This window comes from Aquarana catesbeiana, linkage group LG06, assembly GCF_042186555.1.
Source record: "Aquarana catesbeiana isolate 2022-GZ linkage group LG06, ASM4218655v1, whole genome shotgun sequence".
In the NCBI taxonomy this organism is placed as follows: Eukaryota; Metazoa; Chordata; class Amphibia; order Anura; family Ranidae; genus Aquarana; species Aquarana catesbeiana.
The window spans coordinates 196,266,241-196,285,671 of record NC_133329.1 but is presented as its reverse complement, the minus strand read 5'-3'; the positions used below and the strand labels follow the sequence as shown (position 1 = coordinate 196,285,671).

Genomic DNA, 19,431 nt, shown 5'->3' with positions numbered 1-19,431 from the left:
TTTCTGCCCTATGCTCCCTCTCTATCTGTTTTAAATGGAATAAGGGACTTTCCAGAGTTAAATACAAATTACTCACACGCCCAAAACTACAGGGTGGCACAGTCTTACCGGTTTATGAGGTTTATTATAAAGCCACTCTCATGGCCCGCACCCTAGAATGGTTCCCATGACCCTTCCAAAAAGCCTCAGTGATGGTCGAGCAGGACCTGTCCCCTGTCGATCTACGGGCTCTCCTATGGGGTTACAAGGGCAGCTTCCCGGATTTATCATGCTCCTCACCTCTAACCATAGCTGTCCTTGTGCTCTGGTATAGGAGAGGGCTATGCAAGATTCTTTCCTCGGATCCATCCCCCTTATCATCCCTATTTGACAACCCGGCCTTCCCACAGGGCATAGGGGCTCACACACTGGGTTCACTTCACCGCTCCTCCTGGCCTCAGGCACACACCCTCATAGACTCGGGAAATGGAACCCCGATCGTCCCGGAGGGAACACGCATCTGACTCACTTCCTTACACCTAACAACCTTTACCAAACATTTATTTCTTTCAACCCAGATCCACTGTCCACTCTCTGAATTCAAACATCTAAGTTCCCTTCAGGAGATACCCAGGCACTTACTCTCCCACATTTACAGCTTGATTCAGGCCCTCACACAAAATGACCTACCCACTTACACCAGGATATGGTCGGCAGACTTGAGAAAGACCCTCTCCAGAGCGGATTGGCAGACTGCGTTCCACTTCGCACACAAGCCTTCCATCTCCTGCTACTCAAAAGAGAAGAATTTCAAGATTATGTCTAGATGGTACAGGGACCCCGCTACGTTACAAAAAATATTCCCATCTACCTCACCTACCTGCTGGCGATGCAATGTAGCCACGGGTACATATCTTCATGTCTGGTGGGAGTGTAATTGGATTCGACCCTTCTGGAAGTAGGTATTTCAGGTATATGATAAGATATTAAGCAGAAAGAACAGGCAGCGCAAAACCTGATTGATATAAACTCAGCAGCTGAACACTGTAGGCCAACATACAAAACCTAAGAGAAAATTCACAAAATATAGCAGTGCAGCGCTCAATATAAATCAAACATATACACATAGGATGTACATATATAAAAAACGTATGAGGCAAAGTCCCAAAGTCTCTTAATCCGAGGAGATAAATAACTGTCCACTTGTAGAAAGGGAATCCCTCAGTTGGTAGAAAAAGGTGCAGTGATAGGATGAATGTGTTCGTGTGTCACCACCACTGTGAACCTCCACCAGGGGTCTAGGCTGCTCACCTTATTGAGTGGACCTTCTGCACTAACAGCAAGGTCACTCATGCATTCCCTTCCACAGGGTAAAACGTGAAGACGGAGGTCCACTTGCAGTATCCCGAGATAAATCTCATCGGTAGATATATGTCATGTTACAACAAAAATAACAGGACATAGTGGTCTCCATACGAAAATATAAAATTTATTGTATAAAACAAATGTTACTCACAAGAATAGCACTGATTTCCAGTGCAGGAGTATACAGCATAAAAACGAACCAGATGGGTGGTCATACTGACATCACGAAGCCCCTCGCACACGTATCGTCCGTGTGGACTTCCTCAGCGAATCTCAGACGGATAGCCTAGACCCCTGGTGGAGGTTCACAGTGGTGGTGACACACGAACACATTCATTCTATCACTGCACCTTTTTCTACCAACTGAGGGATTCCCTTTCTACAAGTGGGCAGTTATTTATCTCCTCGGATTAAGAGACTTTGGGACTTTGCCTCATACGTTTTTTATATATGTACATCCTATGTGTATATGTTTGATTTATATGATAAGATATATGATGAATCTTTGCAATTGACCCCTGAGATAGCCCTTCTTTCCACTTTCCACTTTACTGCCAGGATCAATAACCTCCCAAAAATGGTGCCTACTGCACTTTTTTCTATCGGTGACCCAACAACTCATCTCACTTTTTTGGAAAACAACCACTACCCCCCCGCTATCTCTCTGGGTCTCCACGATGAATGACATCATGCGAATGGAGGAGATGTTGGTGCTAGACAATAACACCTATGAGAAATATACAGTTTTGTGGTCTGTCTGGCGGTGCTTCTCCTCATCAGATACCCTGGCTGAAATGCTTCCTGTTTCCCCAAGCTCAGCTCCCCCTCTACCCTGATCTCTAACCAAAACCAGAGGATGATCCTTAACTGTTGAGTTAATGTCCTTCTTTCCCGGTCTCTCCCAGATCCCTTCCCCACCCTTCTCCTCTCTTAATCCTTTTCTCTCTGTCTTCCTTTCCTTCCTCTTCATACTCTTTTACTGCTTGACATAAAGTGATTGTATGACTATACACGAAATCTCAGGCGCAAGCACTGCTGTAGGCGATAGCCATTTGGCACGCTCGTTGCCGCTTTTCTGTCAACAACATGTCAATTGTGTTTTTGGATATTCTGTTTATCCTACCAATAAAAATATTTTCAACCCTAATATTTCAGTATAAACATTTTGACAAAATGATACTTTATGTAAGGGTGTCCTCTGTGTTCAGTATCTCATCTGGGCTCAATGGGCAAGAGCCAAGAGAGAGAACTTTAGGCTGATCATTACTTTTAAAGCCCACTCAGACACCACCCACACAAACACCCACTGTCCGCCTATCTATTCAATTAAAAACCCATAAGAGGCAGTCCTTCCTAATCTCTTCCTCTGCCCATCCTTCAGGAAGCATGCTGTAGTGTCCACTAGGGACAGCATTCATCCGTGAATCACCGCTATTTGACCCAGGTCATCCTTCTACTGCCTTTGATACTTTGTTTGCAGTTGTGGTAAGCAGGCACTTCAATCCTCATTATACCAGGTGGTTTGAAGCCAAGCTTTCCTATCCCATACTCCCCCGCCAGGGGGTATATGTGACTCCTTTCTTCCAGATGAAGGTTCTGATAAGCATTCTTCTGTTACATAGCCCTGTTGGGTAAACCTGCTGTACTGGCATTCCAGGATGACAAATTTCAACTTAGCTGTATCAACCAGGCAGTTAAACTCCAGAAATATGATATTAAATGATGTTGCCTTTCAACAATGGAGAAACTGCCTGATCTGTTAGATTGTAAAAGGTCAAAAGAGATTTTAGAGGGGAACAATGAAAGGCTGTACCAGGCTGTACAAGACTTCAGCAGGAGTTGAATGAGCAAAGTTCGGCACATCTGCAGTCTATGCAGGAAAAACGTGCCAGCAGTGTAAAGGTTGCACTACCTATTTGGGATAGAACAGATGTTACTGAAATTATTAGCAGCTTACGTCCAGATATGTGGTCCGGGGGACCTGCTATTGTAAAACGAGACATCAGAGAAAAAGTTTTAGAGGTTGTAAGTGATTATAGGAATATGAACCAATCGAGCACCCAACACTGACAGGGCAACGTGAGCCGTAAGAGGAAGACTGGCGCTTTTTTTCTCTCCTCTTTCCCCCTCAGTCCAGCCTTATTGGGACTTGTTGCTGAGTAAGTACCTATAGAGGAGATTAGGATTGTTCCCTGTTCTGCTCAGCCTACTGGTGGGTTGGTTTGCCTTGTTTGTTCAGTGACCTGCTCTGCAGGCAAAAGAGGGAGGTGATGTGTGCAGGGTTTCTGGGGAATTCTAGTTCACCCCTTTCTCTTTGCTGAGCCCCTGGCTAATTACCCACAGTGGGTTGTCAAGCTGGGAATATGTTTAACCCTCTACACAGACAATAGTATTATATAAACTGACCCTATATACATATTTTCTCCATTTGTCCCTATCTTTTTAGGAACACTGCAGGCTGTTCCTTTTAAACAGTGTCACCCACATCAGGCTAACCTTTTGGTGTGCCTGTGGGTGTTGTGGGGTTAAACAGGGGGTGGAATTCCCTTTTGCCAGTCCCCCTACTCTTGGTCCGTGGAAAAAGTTCATCTTTCCCTGCTGGGACAGCAGACCCTATTGGTTCTATTTTTGTCTATAGACTGAGGTAATTGTTGTTCCTTAATCACCACTATATCCCTTTTAGGGCTATTTAATATTATTTACATTTAGTTTAATTTATTCCTAAATCTCAGCCTTGGCATATTGAATATTGTTTTATGAACACACGCATCTGGTAGGCAATCCTCTTCAGTTTATCATCACTATGCATAAAATGTATGATATCAAATTTATGATTATATATATATATATATATATATATATATATATATATATATATATATATATATATATATGTATATATATATATATATATATATATATATAATAGGCACGCCCTGTGACAGACCTAGCCGGGAGAGAGACTTCTGGAGGGGGCTGTATGCTAGCCTCTTGCTGATCGATCGGGGGCCCTTGCATTTGGGGGAACCATGCTCTTTTTTAGATGTATGCCTGGGGACCCTTGAGGTGGTATTACTGTGGATTCAGGTCCTGGTCCCCCAGGACACACAGACTCTGGGGACACTGGATTTGCCATATTGGAATAGTGGCTGATTCATAATGCTGGGACAGATACTGTTAGGAGATGCTGATGTAAATTCCAGCACCTGTCTGTCTGTTGTGTATTGTAAATAAGTCTATAGTATGGGATCTAAGAGTCATTAGATCCCCATTGTTGTTTGTGTTAATTAACTCTGCTATTGTGTGAAGAAGAGTCTATGTTGATTGTGATAATGTTGATTGGATTTTTTGAACTACAAGACGGCCAGTCTGACCTAACGGTCATGTCTGAGTCATCTAAGCTGTCTAGTTAATTAGCTCATGTTAATTAGGTTAATTAGGTTACAGCTGTATTGTTAGAGTAATATGAGCAGGAGGTCTGCACCTCCACTTTGAGTGTATAAAAGCCTGTATTTTGCAATAAAGGATATTCCTGTTTGAACTTACATACAGCCTGCCTGGTGTTTGTTCTGAGCTATCACAACTGGACTAGAACGGCACAGAGCTGTAGTTCTAGTCCCGGAGCATCGGATGACCGAACCATCAGACGTTGCAATCTGATTCAATAGCTGCAGAGGAGTGTTGGGAGAGTGGAACCGAGCGAGAAAGGGGCTTGTTACATTGGTTGGCAGCCGTGGGATTTGCTCTCCAGTTACTGGGACACTCCAAACCAGCCTGCAGGAGAGCCACGCTGAAAGACTTACTTGAGAGCCGTGGAGGGAATGTGGGATCATGCTTCCTTGCCATGAACACATCCAAACCATCACCCGGATCCAAGGTAGCAGTATAGCAGGAGAGGAGAGATACCAGCCACCATGGATGAGGAATTCAGAAGGAGGTTGCGAGAGGAAATACAGCACAGAGGACCAGTATCAGAGCAGGTCCTGCTAGGATGGTTTGATTCTATCCGCTGTGAACTCTGGAAGGAAGCGCTAGCCTGTGAGCAGCGACATCAGGGAAAAGTTCTCCCCTCCATCCATGTAAGGTACTGGTCGCAGTATGAAGTGTGAATGCTGTTTTTGGGGGAACAGCCGAACCAGGAGTGGACAGCCGTGTTAAGCAGGCTGATCCGGGCAGAAATGCGGTTGGATGAGAGCTACAGAGCCCTCCAGTGGTATGTAGCCCAAGTGTGCCCATGGACAGCGGATGACAGCCCCACGGAAGGCTTTGACTACGATGGCCTGGGATTGTTATACTGGAGGCTGTCCAGGGACCCTGACTTTGGAAGTGATCGGGAGTGGCGTTTGGAGGAAATAATGGAGCACAGAGAGCGGAGACTGAATGTCTCAGAAGTGCACTGGGCACTGGAAGATTTGGAGTTTCTGGCCGTTCAGGAATGGGAGCTGGAGATCGCCTACAAACAGCTGTTAGACTCTGCTCAGCAGCAGGGTGGTGCTCCCTTTGCCTGGGACTATCATGAAATACCAGTTGACAACTCTGAAATCCTGGCTGAAGAGTTAACAATGTGGCAGAGTAACGGTGTGCTTTGCCAACCTGCACCCGCAGCTATGGAGGGGGAGGTCTTATGGCGGATGCAACAAGTGCTGACTGACCTTGATGAACCTGTTTCTGCATTGGATGATCTTGGATGGAGGAATGTGCCTGTCCAGCAGAATGCTAGAGAATCGGCAGTGGAAAATCTGAAGATTGCCGTTCCCAAACCTGAAGTGCTGACAACAGGGCAGAGCACTGCTAACCTCTGCCCAGCACTGATAGCATCTTCTGGGTTCCACAGAGAGGAGATGGTGAACCTTTATTCCCAGACACCAGTTGCAGAGACAGGGGATTTGATAGACTTTTCTGCTGAGGAAGAACAACCTGGTGAGCCTCCAGCAGAAGAAGAGCTGTTATTAGGGCCAAACTTCACTGTGCTCTGCCCAGCACTGATAGCATCTTCTGGGTTCCAGGGACAGGAGATGGTGAACCTTTATCCCCAGACACCAGTTGCAGAGACAGGGGATTTGATAGACTTTTTTGCTGAGGAAGAACAACCTGGTGAGCCTCCAGCAGAAGAGGAGCTGTTATTAGGGCCAAACTTCACTATGCTCTGCCCAGCACCAACAGAAGTATCTGTAAAGTTACAAGGAACTTCCCCAGCTGAAGCGCTGGCAACCGGACAGAGGGTCCAAGATCTCTGCCCTACACCTGCGGCGGTTCCGGAGGCTCAGGGTGAGAAGGAGGTGGTCACTTCCCAGCAGCAGATCAGGATACAGGGGGAGAAGGGAGAGGAGGAGTTCGTCGTCCCTCCCCAACAGTTAGCCGGAGCAGATGGTGTGGGGTTTCCAGCAGAAGGGCTGGCAACAGGGCCGAGTACTGCTGGACTCAACTAACAGAGGATGGATGTCCTGTGAAGGTGGATGGGACTTTAGTCTCCACCTGTATACCCCAGGGATGCTGGGCAGTCGGCCCAGATCCCCAACAGCATGACGGAGTGAGCCCAGACACCCTGTCTTCTCTCCAGCGGCAGAAAGGACTCCAGGGAGAAGGGCCAGTCCAGGCCTCTCCCCAGCGGCAGATATGTTCTCTGAGAGAGGCAGAGGTTGGCTGGGTGATACTTTGTTTGGAACAATTTGTTTGGGGTACTGTGTGGGTACAGGCATTAGAGGACTGGAACTACTGACTAACTTTGGAGTCAACCCGTCTGGGGTCTCCTCCTGTGTTAGTCTCCTGCCGAAAGGGGAGAAATGTGACAGACCTAGCCGGGAGAGAGACTTTTGGAGGGAGCTGTATGCTAGCCTCTTGCCGATCGATCGGGGGCCCTTGCATTTGGGGGAACAGGGCTCTTTGTGAGCTGTATGCCTGGGGACCCTTGAGGTGGTATTACTGTGGATTCGGGTCCTGGTCCCCCAGGACACACAGACTCTGGGGACACTGGATTTGCCATATTGGAATAGTGGCTGATTCATAATGCTGGGACAGATACTGTTAGGAGATGCTGATGTAAATTCCAGCACCTGTCTGTCTGTTGTGTATTGTAAATAAGTCTATAGTATGGAATCTAAGAGTCATTAAATCCCCATTGTTGTTTGTGTTAATTAACTCTGCTATTGTGTGAAGAAGAGTCTATGTTCATTGTGATAATGTTGATTGGATTTTCTGAACTACAAGACGGCCAGTCTGGCCTAACGGTCATGTCTGAGTCATCTAGGCTGTCTAAAGGGATTAGTTAATTAGCTCATGTTAATTAGGTTAATTAGGTTACAGCTGTATTGTTAGAGTAATATGAGCAGGAGGTCTGCACCTCCACTTTGAGTGTATAAAAGCCTGTATTTTGCAATAAAGGATATTCCTCTTTGCACTTACATACAGCCTGCCTGGTGTTTGTTCTGCGCTATCACAACTGGACTAGAACGGCACAGAGCTGTAGTTCTAGTCCCGGAGCATCGGATGACCGAACCATCAGACGTTGCAATCTGATTCAATAGCTGCAGAGGAGTGTCGGGAGAGTGGAACCGAGCGAGCAAGGGGCTTGTTACACGCCCTATTGACATGCCTTGTGATTTTATCTGTGGCAATTTTTGAAGCATATTCATTTACAATTGTTATTTCTTTTGTAGTACATAATATTTTCATGCAACACTTTAAAAAAACTCCTGAAGAAGCTCCTCTGAGCGAAACAGTAATAGGGCGTACACACGGTCGGACTTTGTTCGGACATTCCGACAACAAAATCCTAGGATTTTTTCTGACGGATGTTGGCTCAAACTTTTTTTGTCTACACACGGTCGCACAAAGTTGTCGGAATTTCCGATCGCCAACCACGCGGTCACGTACACCACGTGCGACGAGACTAGAAAAGGCCGGTTCAGAACCAAGCGCGGCACCCTTTGGGCTCCTTTTGCTAATCTCGTGTTAGTAAAAATTTGGTGAGAGACGATTCGCGCTTTTTCAGACTCGTGGCTTTCAGATCGTTTTCTGACGTTCAGTTTGTGCTTGTGGGTTTGTATCTGCTCTTCAGTGCGTGCAGCAAGTTCCGCGTGACTTTAGGTAGTCATTGTATTCTTGTTCGTTCGTTACTGTTTTTCAGGTCGCTCTTCACAGGCCTTGCTGTTCTTCAGTGCGTTCTGTTACTTCGTTCTGATTAGCCGACCGTTTTTTAGCCATGTTTCGTATGCGTACTCCTCATACGAGTTCATACGAGTTCATGGACCAAGAATTGGTTGCTTCAGCGTAACCAGTTCTCTCATATGCCTTTGCTCCGTGAGATCCGTGAGAATAATCCTGATGATTTCAGGAACTTTCTCAGGATGACGGACCCCGTGTTTCACCGTCTGTTGGCTTCGTTGACCCCTTATATTAGCAGGCAGGATACCTGCATGAGGCAAGCCATCACTCCGGAGCAGAGGTTGGTCGCTACCCTGTGGTATTTGGCCACAGGGAGAAGTCTGCAGGACTTGAAGTTCTCGACAGGCATCTCCCCCCAGGCTCTGGGTATCATTATCCCAGAGACCTGTTCTGCCATCATACAGGTCCTGCAGAAGGAGTATATGAAGGTAAGATTTTTATCCTTTTATATCACATTTTATTGTATTGAATGTTTGCTAATATCTTGTATTTCTTTCCTCATTCCCTAATTACCATGATTGTAATATGCTGTGATTGTCCCCTTTGTCCTCATGCATGCTGGATTTTTATGTAATTATTATTTTAGGTCCTTCATACATATTTGCCCTTCACTAACCTCCCCAGCACTGTGTCTCCTGCCCTATATTCACCTCATGTTTTCACTTAACAATGTATTTTTTCTGCTCCATAGTAGTGCTTTACCCCAAACACCCCCTAAAATGTTTGGAAATGTTATTTTTGATTTAAATTCAGGCAGAGTGCCAGAGGCTTTTTTTTGTGGTGTCCCCAAATAATTTTTAGTAACCCTCCCTCCCCCAACTGCTAAGTCAGCTGATCCCAATTCTCTATCTATCCTCAATCATCTATCTGCTGACTTTGCCAAACCCATACACACTATACCCATCTCTTTAGTGCTCAGATGTATGGATGAATTCCCCAAAGCATGTAGTGCAAGGGCCTGCCTGTATACTTTCCAATGGTACTGTTTAAAGTTTTTGTATCCTATTATTATCTTGATAGGTAATAGCAGAATGTCCAAATGTCCTCAAATGTGTACAGTGTGTATTTATATCTTTGTATTCAGACACTTCTTACCTGTCCAGTGGTCTGCCAATAGTGTAACTAAGGAGGGGCTGTTCAAAGTAATACCCATTATTTAGGCATTCAGCTCTCAATGAAGTGAAGAGGGTTACCTGTCCAAGATTTACACACACCCCCTATAATGTTAGAAATGGCCCATGAGAGGGGGGGAGGGGGAATATGATAGGTGTACCTTATACTTTGGCGTTGTTAAATTCCCCTTAATAAATGCTATCTGGAGGTTGCCCCATAATGTATGTGTATAATCTGCTTGCCATGTTTCAGAGTAAAAATAGTAATGTTTATTGTTTTTTCATCAACAGTTTCCTTCCATGCCACAGGAATGGCAGACTGTGGCCTCCCACTTTGCCGAGCGGTGGGACTTTCCTAACTGCGGAGGGGCAATTGATGGGAAACACGTCCACATCGTCCCACCACCCAACTTGGGGTCGTACTATTATAATTACAAGGGGTTTAATAGTATAGTGATGTTGGCGGTGGTGTCGGCTAATTACGACTTCTTGTATGTGGACGTGGGGAAGAATGGCCGGATGTCCGATGGTGGAGTCATCGCCCAGACGGAGTTCTACAGGCGTCTCCAGAATAGCAGCTTGGACTTGCCAGCTCCAGAGGACAATGTGGAAGGACTCCCATTTGTGTTCGTTGCTGATGAAGCGTTTGCGCTGGGGGACCACCTGATGCGGCCATTCCCAATGAGGACCCTCACCCCGGAACAGAGGGTTTTTAATTACCGGCTGGCCAGAGCCCGAAGAGTGGTGGAGAACACATTTGGATTCCTGGCCAGCTGGTTCCGACTATTTCTGACACCCATCCATCTGGCGGAGTATAAACTGAACCATATTATACTGGCGTGCTGTGTTCTCCATAACTTTTTAAGGAAACATTCGACCAACTATGCTGGCTCAGTTGGGCCTGAGGCCGGAATCCTACATCAAACCACACTGACGGCGCTTGAAAGTGGCCGTCCTGGCTTGCCATCCCTGAGTGCCCATGATGTCCGGTTACGCTACCTGGAGTTCTTTGCGGGTAGGGGGGCTATCAATATGCCAGCAAATCTGTGAAGCCTTTTTTTTATAATTTAAAAAAAAGAAATTCTTGGTGGACATTTACTGCTTGTGTTTGTTTTAGCTGACCCTGACAGAAATGTGTGGAGTCCAGAAAATGTCGTGATTGTGTAACCTTATATAAAGCACTGTTGGCTGTTATTTCCTAAATGCAAAAACACATTTCACTACAAGTGCACTTGCAACCGCACTGAAACTGCACTTGTAGTGCCAAGAGGATTTGCCCTTAGGAAATAACACCCATTTTTGCAGAAAACAGCAATTACATCACCCCAAACGTGTTGTATTGTAGTGTTGAGACAATAATCCACACATTCTTGAGTAAGCAACTTTTTTATACCTGCACAATCACATGTGCATTTACCAAAGGTTTTTAAAACAAACCAACATGTTTGTTGTATAACAATTTTTGCAGTAGCATTATCAAAAATCGAAATGTCCATTTCAGATAAAACAGGCCTGTGTAAAACCAACAAGAAAGCCAAAAAACTTGAACTTACAAAGTTCACATTAGGTAAAACCTGAAGGCTATATCAGACATCAGTATTTAGGAACTGTGTTTGATATAGCGTTCAGATGGGGGGAAATCACCCCTGGAAAAGCCAAATTTGGAAGATGCACACCAATTTACGAATGTCAACATGTGCTAGCTGCCATCAGGGGGGATCAAGGGACGTGTTTTGGGGAGCAAGCCCTTCCTCAACGCTACTTTATAATTGAGGAAGGGGTTGCACCCCCAAAACGTGTCCACTGATCTCCCGTGATGGCAGATAGCACATGTTGGCACACTGTGTGCATCCTCCAAATTTGTCTTTTCTAAACATTGCAAAAAAAGTTAAAAGATTGGACCACAATTCAAAAAGGTGATTTTGTGGGGTTTTAAATTCGCCCCAAAACATCAATGATGTTATTATTTTTTTTAATAACATCATTGATTTTTTGCTGTATGTTTTGCAGTTCGACATTACACCCCATGATCTCCCTGATCAGGATCTGGGCACTTTCTGATGTGAAACGTTCTGGATCCACAACATCACGATCACCTAAAAAGAGAGAAACAAAACAAAAACAGGTCTCAAAAATCTGCCACCATCCATCTCGTTTACCTGAGCCTGTGGTCGCAGACACTCACCTGTTGTGGTGCCAATCTCCACCACATCTTCTTCTTCCTCTTGCTCAGCTTGGGTTGTTGGTATTTCACCTTCTTCCAGAGGTGGGGGGTCTCTGGTCTCCTCGGATGAGGGGTGTCCTCCGAGTCTTTTCTCCCCTATGTAAAACAAAAATGGTATAATTAGCACACAGATATTTGATGGCAGAACTAGAAATAGGAAATATATTTATTGGCCTTTGTCAAGCTGCAATACTTTACCTGTTTAGTACAAGCTTCACAGATGGAGACCCCCCTATAGTATACACTGGAGCACCCACACTAGTGCTCCAGTGTCCAGATGTGAAAACAGCTGCTCAGTGTCCTCTCCTTACACACAATCTAGTTGGCATTTCATTCTAGTAACAAACCCATCTACACAAACAAATATTTGGCATCCAAGTAGGCCCAAAAAAAATGTGGGAAAATGCATATGGCCTAAACAATGGTGTTTTAGAGGCCGAAAGAAAAATGTTTGATACGAACGAATAATGGGCCCATGAACATTAAAGTTGCCCTTTTAAACGTTACAATTAAGAAAAGCATATGGAGCAGCACGAACGGAATAAAGACAGAAAGAATAGGAACACAGCACAACTACTTACTTTTTTGCAGCACTCTCCGGATCTTTCGGTACTGCTCTGGCTCTCTTAACTTCAGGTCCGACCACCGCTTCCTGAACTGATCTTTCGATCTTCATACCCCGAAATTCTTGTGAAGGCTTTTGACCACTTTCGCCATGATCTTTGCCTTTCTGATGTTGGGGTTGGGGTAAGACCCATACTTTCCGTCATAGTCGGACTTCTTCATGATGTCGACCATCTCCAACATCTCCCCAAAGGACATATTTGTGGCCTTAAAACGTCTCCTTCTGGATCGGGATGTGTCCGGATCCGGGTTTTCCTCCTCCTCGTTGCTATAATTAGCACACACCTGCTCTAACTCCGCCATGTGCTCTTCACCCACTGCGCCGAACGAAAAGGGGCGGGGAATAGACTAGAAAGAACGTCAGAGCGGCAGGAGTTACACGCATGCGCAGTGTGTATAAAGCGTAACACGCGTGCGTATTACGTACGATTTGTGAGCGGAGGAAGAAGCATTGGACACGCCGATCGTAAGAACGAAGGTAAGAGACAAACTTGTGCCTATACTGCTTCTACATTGAAGCCTATATTGTAACAAGATTAGGAGAGTTTTGTCTGACATTAGGCTTTGTCTTATGTTGTGTCTTGCAGTGAACATGGATATCTTACTGAAAGATAATGACTTCATGTCAGTATTCATAGATATCTTAAGGGAGCTGCCCTGTCTGTGGGAGATTAAACACCCCCATTACAAGAACCAAACAAAGAGGAAGGCAGCACTGGTGCAATTGTGTGAAATTGTGAAGCAGGTGATCCCCACGGCAGACATCACCTATTTAAAGATATTAATTGGTGGCCTGAGGAGCACATATCTGAGGGAGCGCAAGAAAGTCCTGGATTCACAGAGATCCGGAGCAGCAGATGACATCTATGTCCCCAGGATGTTGTACTACGACAGGCTGCATTTTCTGGCAGGCCAGACTGAACCCAGGTCATCCCTCTCCAGTCTTCCTTCCATGCTTCCTTCCCCCCCGGCTGAGGCTTCTGACGCCCAACCTGGGCCTTCCAGGCAACAACATGTGGAGGAGCCCAGATTGAGCCAGGTATAGCATTCCTCTAAATATTGCTGCTTGTCCAATCAATGATGTTAACTAGATGTTAGTTGGGAGTACTAATTTAGGATTGTGATTGATGAAGCAAAACATTACAACCATGTCCCTTTTTCATACACAGGGAAATCTCAGCCAGGAGGTGGCCGGGCCGAGCCGGCTGGCTGATCTGCAGGTCCCTCCCCTACACCTGGAAAGAGAACATGGCAGGAGGAGAAGTGCCCTAGAGGAGGCTACCGGAGGACTCTTTTGGAGGGCTACAGAGGTCCTGGGAGCACCACACACCATGGAGGAGGACATTGCTGCCACCATTGCCTATAAAATGCAGAGGATGGAGGAGGGCCAACAAGTCTTGTGTGAGGCGCTCAAATTGGAGGCTCTTAACAAAGGTATGAGGGGCCTAATGACAGCTCAGACACACCTTTGCGATGGTCCTCCTCCTCCTCCTGCAGGTCCTCCTCCTCATCCTCCCTCTCCTCCAGGTCCTCCCAGTCCTCCTCCAGGTCCTACTCCTCCTCCTGCCACATCTCCAACTGCACAGCCACAGCCAGGAATGAAGCGTGAAAGGAAGACCAGAAAGTGAGGACCCTGGATCCAGTCTGGTCGGCCAAAAAATGCAGCCTCTTGTGGTACCACAGCCTGGGGACACACATGTCATCTGCTGCTATCCGGATCTCTGCGAATTCTGGACCAGACTGCCCTCCCTTACATATGGACTCCTCAGGCCACCAATTTTGATGTTCAAGAATTGATGTCTGCCGTGGGGGTCCCAGGCTTCGCTAATTTCTCTTGTTGATCCAGTGTTGCCTTCCTCTTTGTTTGGTTCTGAGCCCTTAATAAAGGATTTTTGTTTTGAATTATACTCTCCTATGTGTTTTACTTCAAAAAGGACAGTTGGTTTGTGAGGATTCAGGTACATTTCAAATATACAATGTGAAATGAACAAGGGACACCAACAACAAACAATCTCCTGGAGATTAAATAATAAAAGATATCAATGGTGTTGGGGTAACTTGACACACAAAACACACACACAAATATTCTGGAGTAAAAATAAAAATAACATTGAACAAAGATCAGCCTTTGAAAAAGTACAAACATTAAATCCAAAAAAAAGGCTTAAAATCCCAAAAAAAAATTAAATAAAAAAAAAAAAAAATACTGTCAGATGTAAAAAAACAAAAATAAAACTTTGTGAGAAGTGTGTGTGAATATGAGCAGCAAAACTACTTAATTCTTGTCACATTATAAAGAAGAAGAGAGTGCGCTGTATTAAACCATTTTTAACATTACAGCGTGACGAAAGTGCTGTATCCATTGCGAACGCTAAGTTTACCAGAACGAGCTGTTCTGTCTTGGAATTTCTTCTGAGCATGCGTGGCACTTTGTGCGTCGGAACAGCCCACACACGGTCGGAATTGACGCGATCGGATTTTGTTGACGGAAAATTTTATCTCCTGCTCTCCAACTTTGTGTGTCGGAAAATCCGATGGAAAATGTCCGATGGAGCCCACACACGGTCGGAATTTCCGACAACATGCTCCGATCGGACATTTTCCATCGGAAAATCCGACCGTGTGTACGGGGTATTAGAAGTAAGTAAGAGTAAGAAGTGGTTGTACATGTGAAAAGAAATTTATTATTTGACTTTTGTAAATGTCCGCTGTGATTTTAAGAATTGTTTAAATAAAATTTCTACTTTTTCAAATTGATTGTCCATTCTATACCTTGGTACCTTTAAAGTCCTGCTTGCCCTTTCTCTTTTGATTATAGGAATATGTTCACTAAGGATCGTTCTCTTCATAAATTTAAGCTAGCCTCACCTCCAAAGTATTCCAAAAGTATGCCCCAGAGAAGTGAGAGGGGAGACCATCAACCTGTGATAGACACCACAAAAGTGATAATTTTTTTAAAAGAAACTGTGGGTCTATTCACTAAGAAAGGATCGCCTTCTATTATTAATCACTAAAGCCCCATACACACTATCAGATTTTTTGCTGACTTTTTTCTTCAGATTTACCAAAACCATGTAGTGCAAGGGCCTGCCTGATTGCATACAAATTGAAACTCCTAAGGTTTGACCTCATATTATATGGTTTTGGTAAATCTGAAGACAAAAATCATCAGAAAATCTCATAGTGTGTATGGGGCTTTAGAGTCTTATGAGGAGGTGATGAGGACCGTTCAATTAAAACATGACAAACATAAAACTGATTTTATTTCATGGATATTTGAACCAAGGTACAAGTGCTTCTTTAATTCACTACGAGACATGGTAAAGATACCTGGTATGAAGTCATCTCAGAAATAAAAACAGAATTTGGTCCTTATAGGTCAGCTAATGCGGCAAGAAGGGCCGTTTTTACTTTGAAATGCAGGTTGAATCAAAGTCCCAGGGAATTTTTGTCAGTTCTCAAAAATGCCTATAGCTTGGCTGAAAAAGATCCAGATTTTGAGAGCCATGAATTCATCCAACTGTTTTATGATGCTTTGCCAAATAGAATAAAAATTATTCTGGCCCGGGATTTCTGTACAATCCCAGAAAAAGTCTGGATTGGTTATTAACAGAAAGTACCACCCGTTATGTTGTTTTACAGAATAGCGAAGAGTCTCAGGATAGATTTAAAAAGTCCGCTCAGGAAATAGCTGAGACTCATATTAAAAGAGATCAGGGACAGTTTGAGGCTCCAAAGAGGAGTTATGTTGAGGTTGTTAAAAGCTCTAGTCCTCCCAAGCAGAGGAAAGCTAAACCCAATCCAGTTGATAAAAAGGTACCAGTTTGTAATAATACAAATCAAAAGAAACAGTTTGAAAAAAGGCAGTTCAATCAATATGGGAATTTATTACAGGAATAACCAATTTGACAATAAAAAGGTTCTAAATGATTCTGAATCATTTCTAACTTCAAACTTCTAAATTTCAAAATCCACCTGCAAAGGGGTCATTGGAAAAATACAGTATAAGTACTTTATATGATCGTATGGATCTGATGCAGAATCAATTTGGGGTGTTAGCCAAACAGATGGAAAAACTTTCCAATTTCCTCACTGTTAAATCCAAAAAAACTTTTTTAGAGGAGGCCACTCCTGCCAAGAACACAGCTCAATAACCAATAATAATGAGCATGTTAAAATGTTAGATCATGATAATGCCTGTAATTTACCAGTAAACAAAAGTGAACCAGTTAATCCAAATGTCTGTATGCCTGAAAAGAAATTAACCCCTCCAATGCCAAATGGCAAGAAGGGGGGGGACTTGTTTGTGATTTTATCTTGAAGCCAGAAACCTTAGCCAAGAAGAACCTGACAAGCAGTCTCGGGAATGTCGCCTGTGTAAAAAAGGAAGAGGGACCATCTTCTTTGCTGGGTGAGATACACAGAAAACCAAAAGCTAGTTTTACATCTTATTCAACATTTCTTTGCTCTTTACAGGAAATACCGTATTTATCGGCGTATAACACGCGCCGGCGTATAACACGCACCCCAAGTTTAGGAGGAAAGTTTAAGGAAAAAAACTTTTAGGAGAGAAGTTTAAGGAAAAAAAACTTAAATTTTAAATGCCTATCAATGCAGCTTTGCACAGCGACCATCTGCAGCCTTGCAGTGTCCATCTGCAGCCTTGTACAGCGACCATCTGCAGCCTTATCCAGTGTCCACCTGCAGCCTTGTCCAGTGTCCACCTGCAGCCTTGACCAGTGTCCACCTGCAGCCTCCATCTGCAGCCATTCCTATGTAAAAAATCTAGTGAACATAATAATGAAATCTTAAAATTGCGATCATAAACAATTAACAATTGCAATCCTATGCCATACTCCCAATGTCAACCTGTGTAGCATACACACCTCTATATACACATGTTGCATTCATATGCAACAGAGAAATATGCAACCCTGTGCGATAATTGCGATAAATGTGATAATTGCAGTGACACTGACAACCTGTAATTTACATAAATCTGTATAAAAGTGCATCAATATACAATAATCAATAGAAATAAAGTGAACCCTGTTTAAAGTGCTCTTGTGCCAAACTAATCCATGCATTAATCTGTGTCCACAAAATCGCAACATAAAGTCCATTTATAACTATTCCATTCCTCTGGTACTCATTGCAGATGATAAAACAGATGATAAAACAGTAAAGTGCTCATGTCCACTCTTGTGCTCCCCTTTGGTGCATGCGCTCACCCTAGAGCATGTGACCTTGCACCTAAGCTTGGTCAAAATGTGCTTTTAAACCACCTCTGAGTTTATGGTCAGCATTCAGATCATTGGAAGGTTGCTTGCAACAAAATTCATATGGAAAACAGAGGAAACTGGATAGTGTATTACCGTTTTAAAAGTTTTATTTAAAATGACAATATTCCCTATATTAGGGTACTCACATTTAATAGGTGCTATGAGCACACCACTCTGTAACAAGCCAATCAAATATGAAGACGCTGTATTGGTGTATCCTCTCCCACTCTGAGAATGCTCCACTGTCTCACAAACTGTCCTGTCCCCTCCCCAACATGTGTCAATACCGGGAAATAATGTATCTTCCTCAGGGGGAAGTATCGTCTTCACCTAGCCTGTTACGATTCGCTAGCAGATATCATTAAGAGTCTTAAGGAAAGGAATGTTATAAGATTGGTGCACAGTTCTTATAATAATCCTATACGTTTATGTGCTGATCTCAAACAGCTAATTAAATGAGTATATATGTCTGGCTGGCCCGTACCATTTATTGACCAAATGCAAGGCGTCAGCATTTTTACCACACTGGATTGTGCTCAAGGATATTGGACTGTTAAGGTAAGTCCTGAAGACCAATATAAACTGGCATTTACGTATGGTAAGGAACAGTACACCTGGAACAGAATGCCATTTGGTTATATAAATTCAGGTCATGAATTTGCCGTGTTTTTACATAAAGCTATGCCTGATGCCACTGAAAGAGGAAATTTGACATACGTCGATGATATCTTGATAAAAAGTACCTTGTTTAAAAAACATATCCAAGAAATTAGGCATTTGCTTAGTGATCAATGCAGCCACGACACATCAGTACGTGGAAAACCTTTGTCAGCATCTTCAACACACTTTTGCTTTTGCACAGAAGAATCTTGAGAAGGCAGGAGTAAGTAATACAACTTATTATGATCTCAAAACCACCAAGAAAGAGTATGAAACAGGTGATAAAGTGTATCTGTACAATTTTGCTCAGAACCAGGTAAAAAAAAAGAAGTTTCTTCCATCATGGAAAGGTCCGTACAATATCATTGACAAGATCTCACATGTGGTTTACAAAATGAGAATTGTCAAAAATGATGGTTTTTGTGAAAAAATGGGTTCATGTCAATCAATCACATGTCATCCTAGGTCCCAACTGAGAATGCTGAAAGGTAATTTAGAAGAAGAGACTTAAGAAGTATCTCAAGAGAATGTGAATGTAATGATTTGACATTGTGATAATTCTCTCTCAACTTTCAGATCTTCACATCTCGAGCCTCACCACATTATGAAAAAAATCTAGTGAACATAATAATGAAATCTTAAAATTGCGATCATAAACAATTAACAATTGCAATCCTATGCCATACTCCCAATGTCAACCTGTGTAGCATACACACCTCTATATACACATGTTGCATTCATATGCAACAGAGAAATATGCAACCCTGTGCGATAATTGCGATAAATGTGATAATTGCAGTGACACTGACAACCTGTAATTTACATAAATCTGTATAAAAGTGCATCAATATACAATAATCAATAGAAATAAAGTGAACCCTGTTTAAAGTGCTCTTGTGCCAAACTAATCCATGCATTAATCTGTGTCCACAAAATCGCAACATAAAGTCCATTTATAACTATTCCATTCCTCTGGTACTCATTGCAGATGATAAAACAGATGATAAAACAGTAAAGTGCT

General features: G+C 43.5%; 1 protein-coding gene across 1 annotated transcript in view; it reads left to right on the top strand.

Moving 5' to 3' along the window:
* LOC141148051 (uncharacterized) overlaps positions 1–19,431 on the top strand; it is a 65,317-nt gene that overhangs the window by 27,423 nt on the left and 18,463 nt on the right. Inside the window, exons 4-5 of the mRNA XM_073635206.1 lie at positions 16,111–16,284; positions 18,613–18,726. Coding sequence (XP_073491307.1) covers positions 16,111–16,284; positions 18,613–18,726 — 288 coding nt within the window. The remainder of the gene's footprint in view (positions 1–16,110; positions 16,285–18,612; positions 18,727–19,431) is intronic.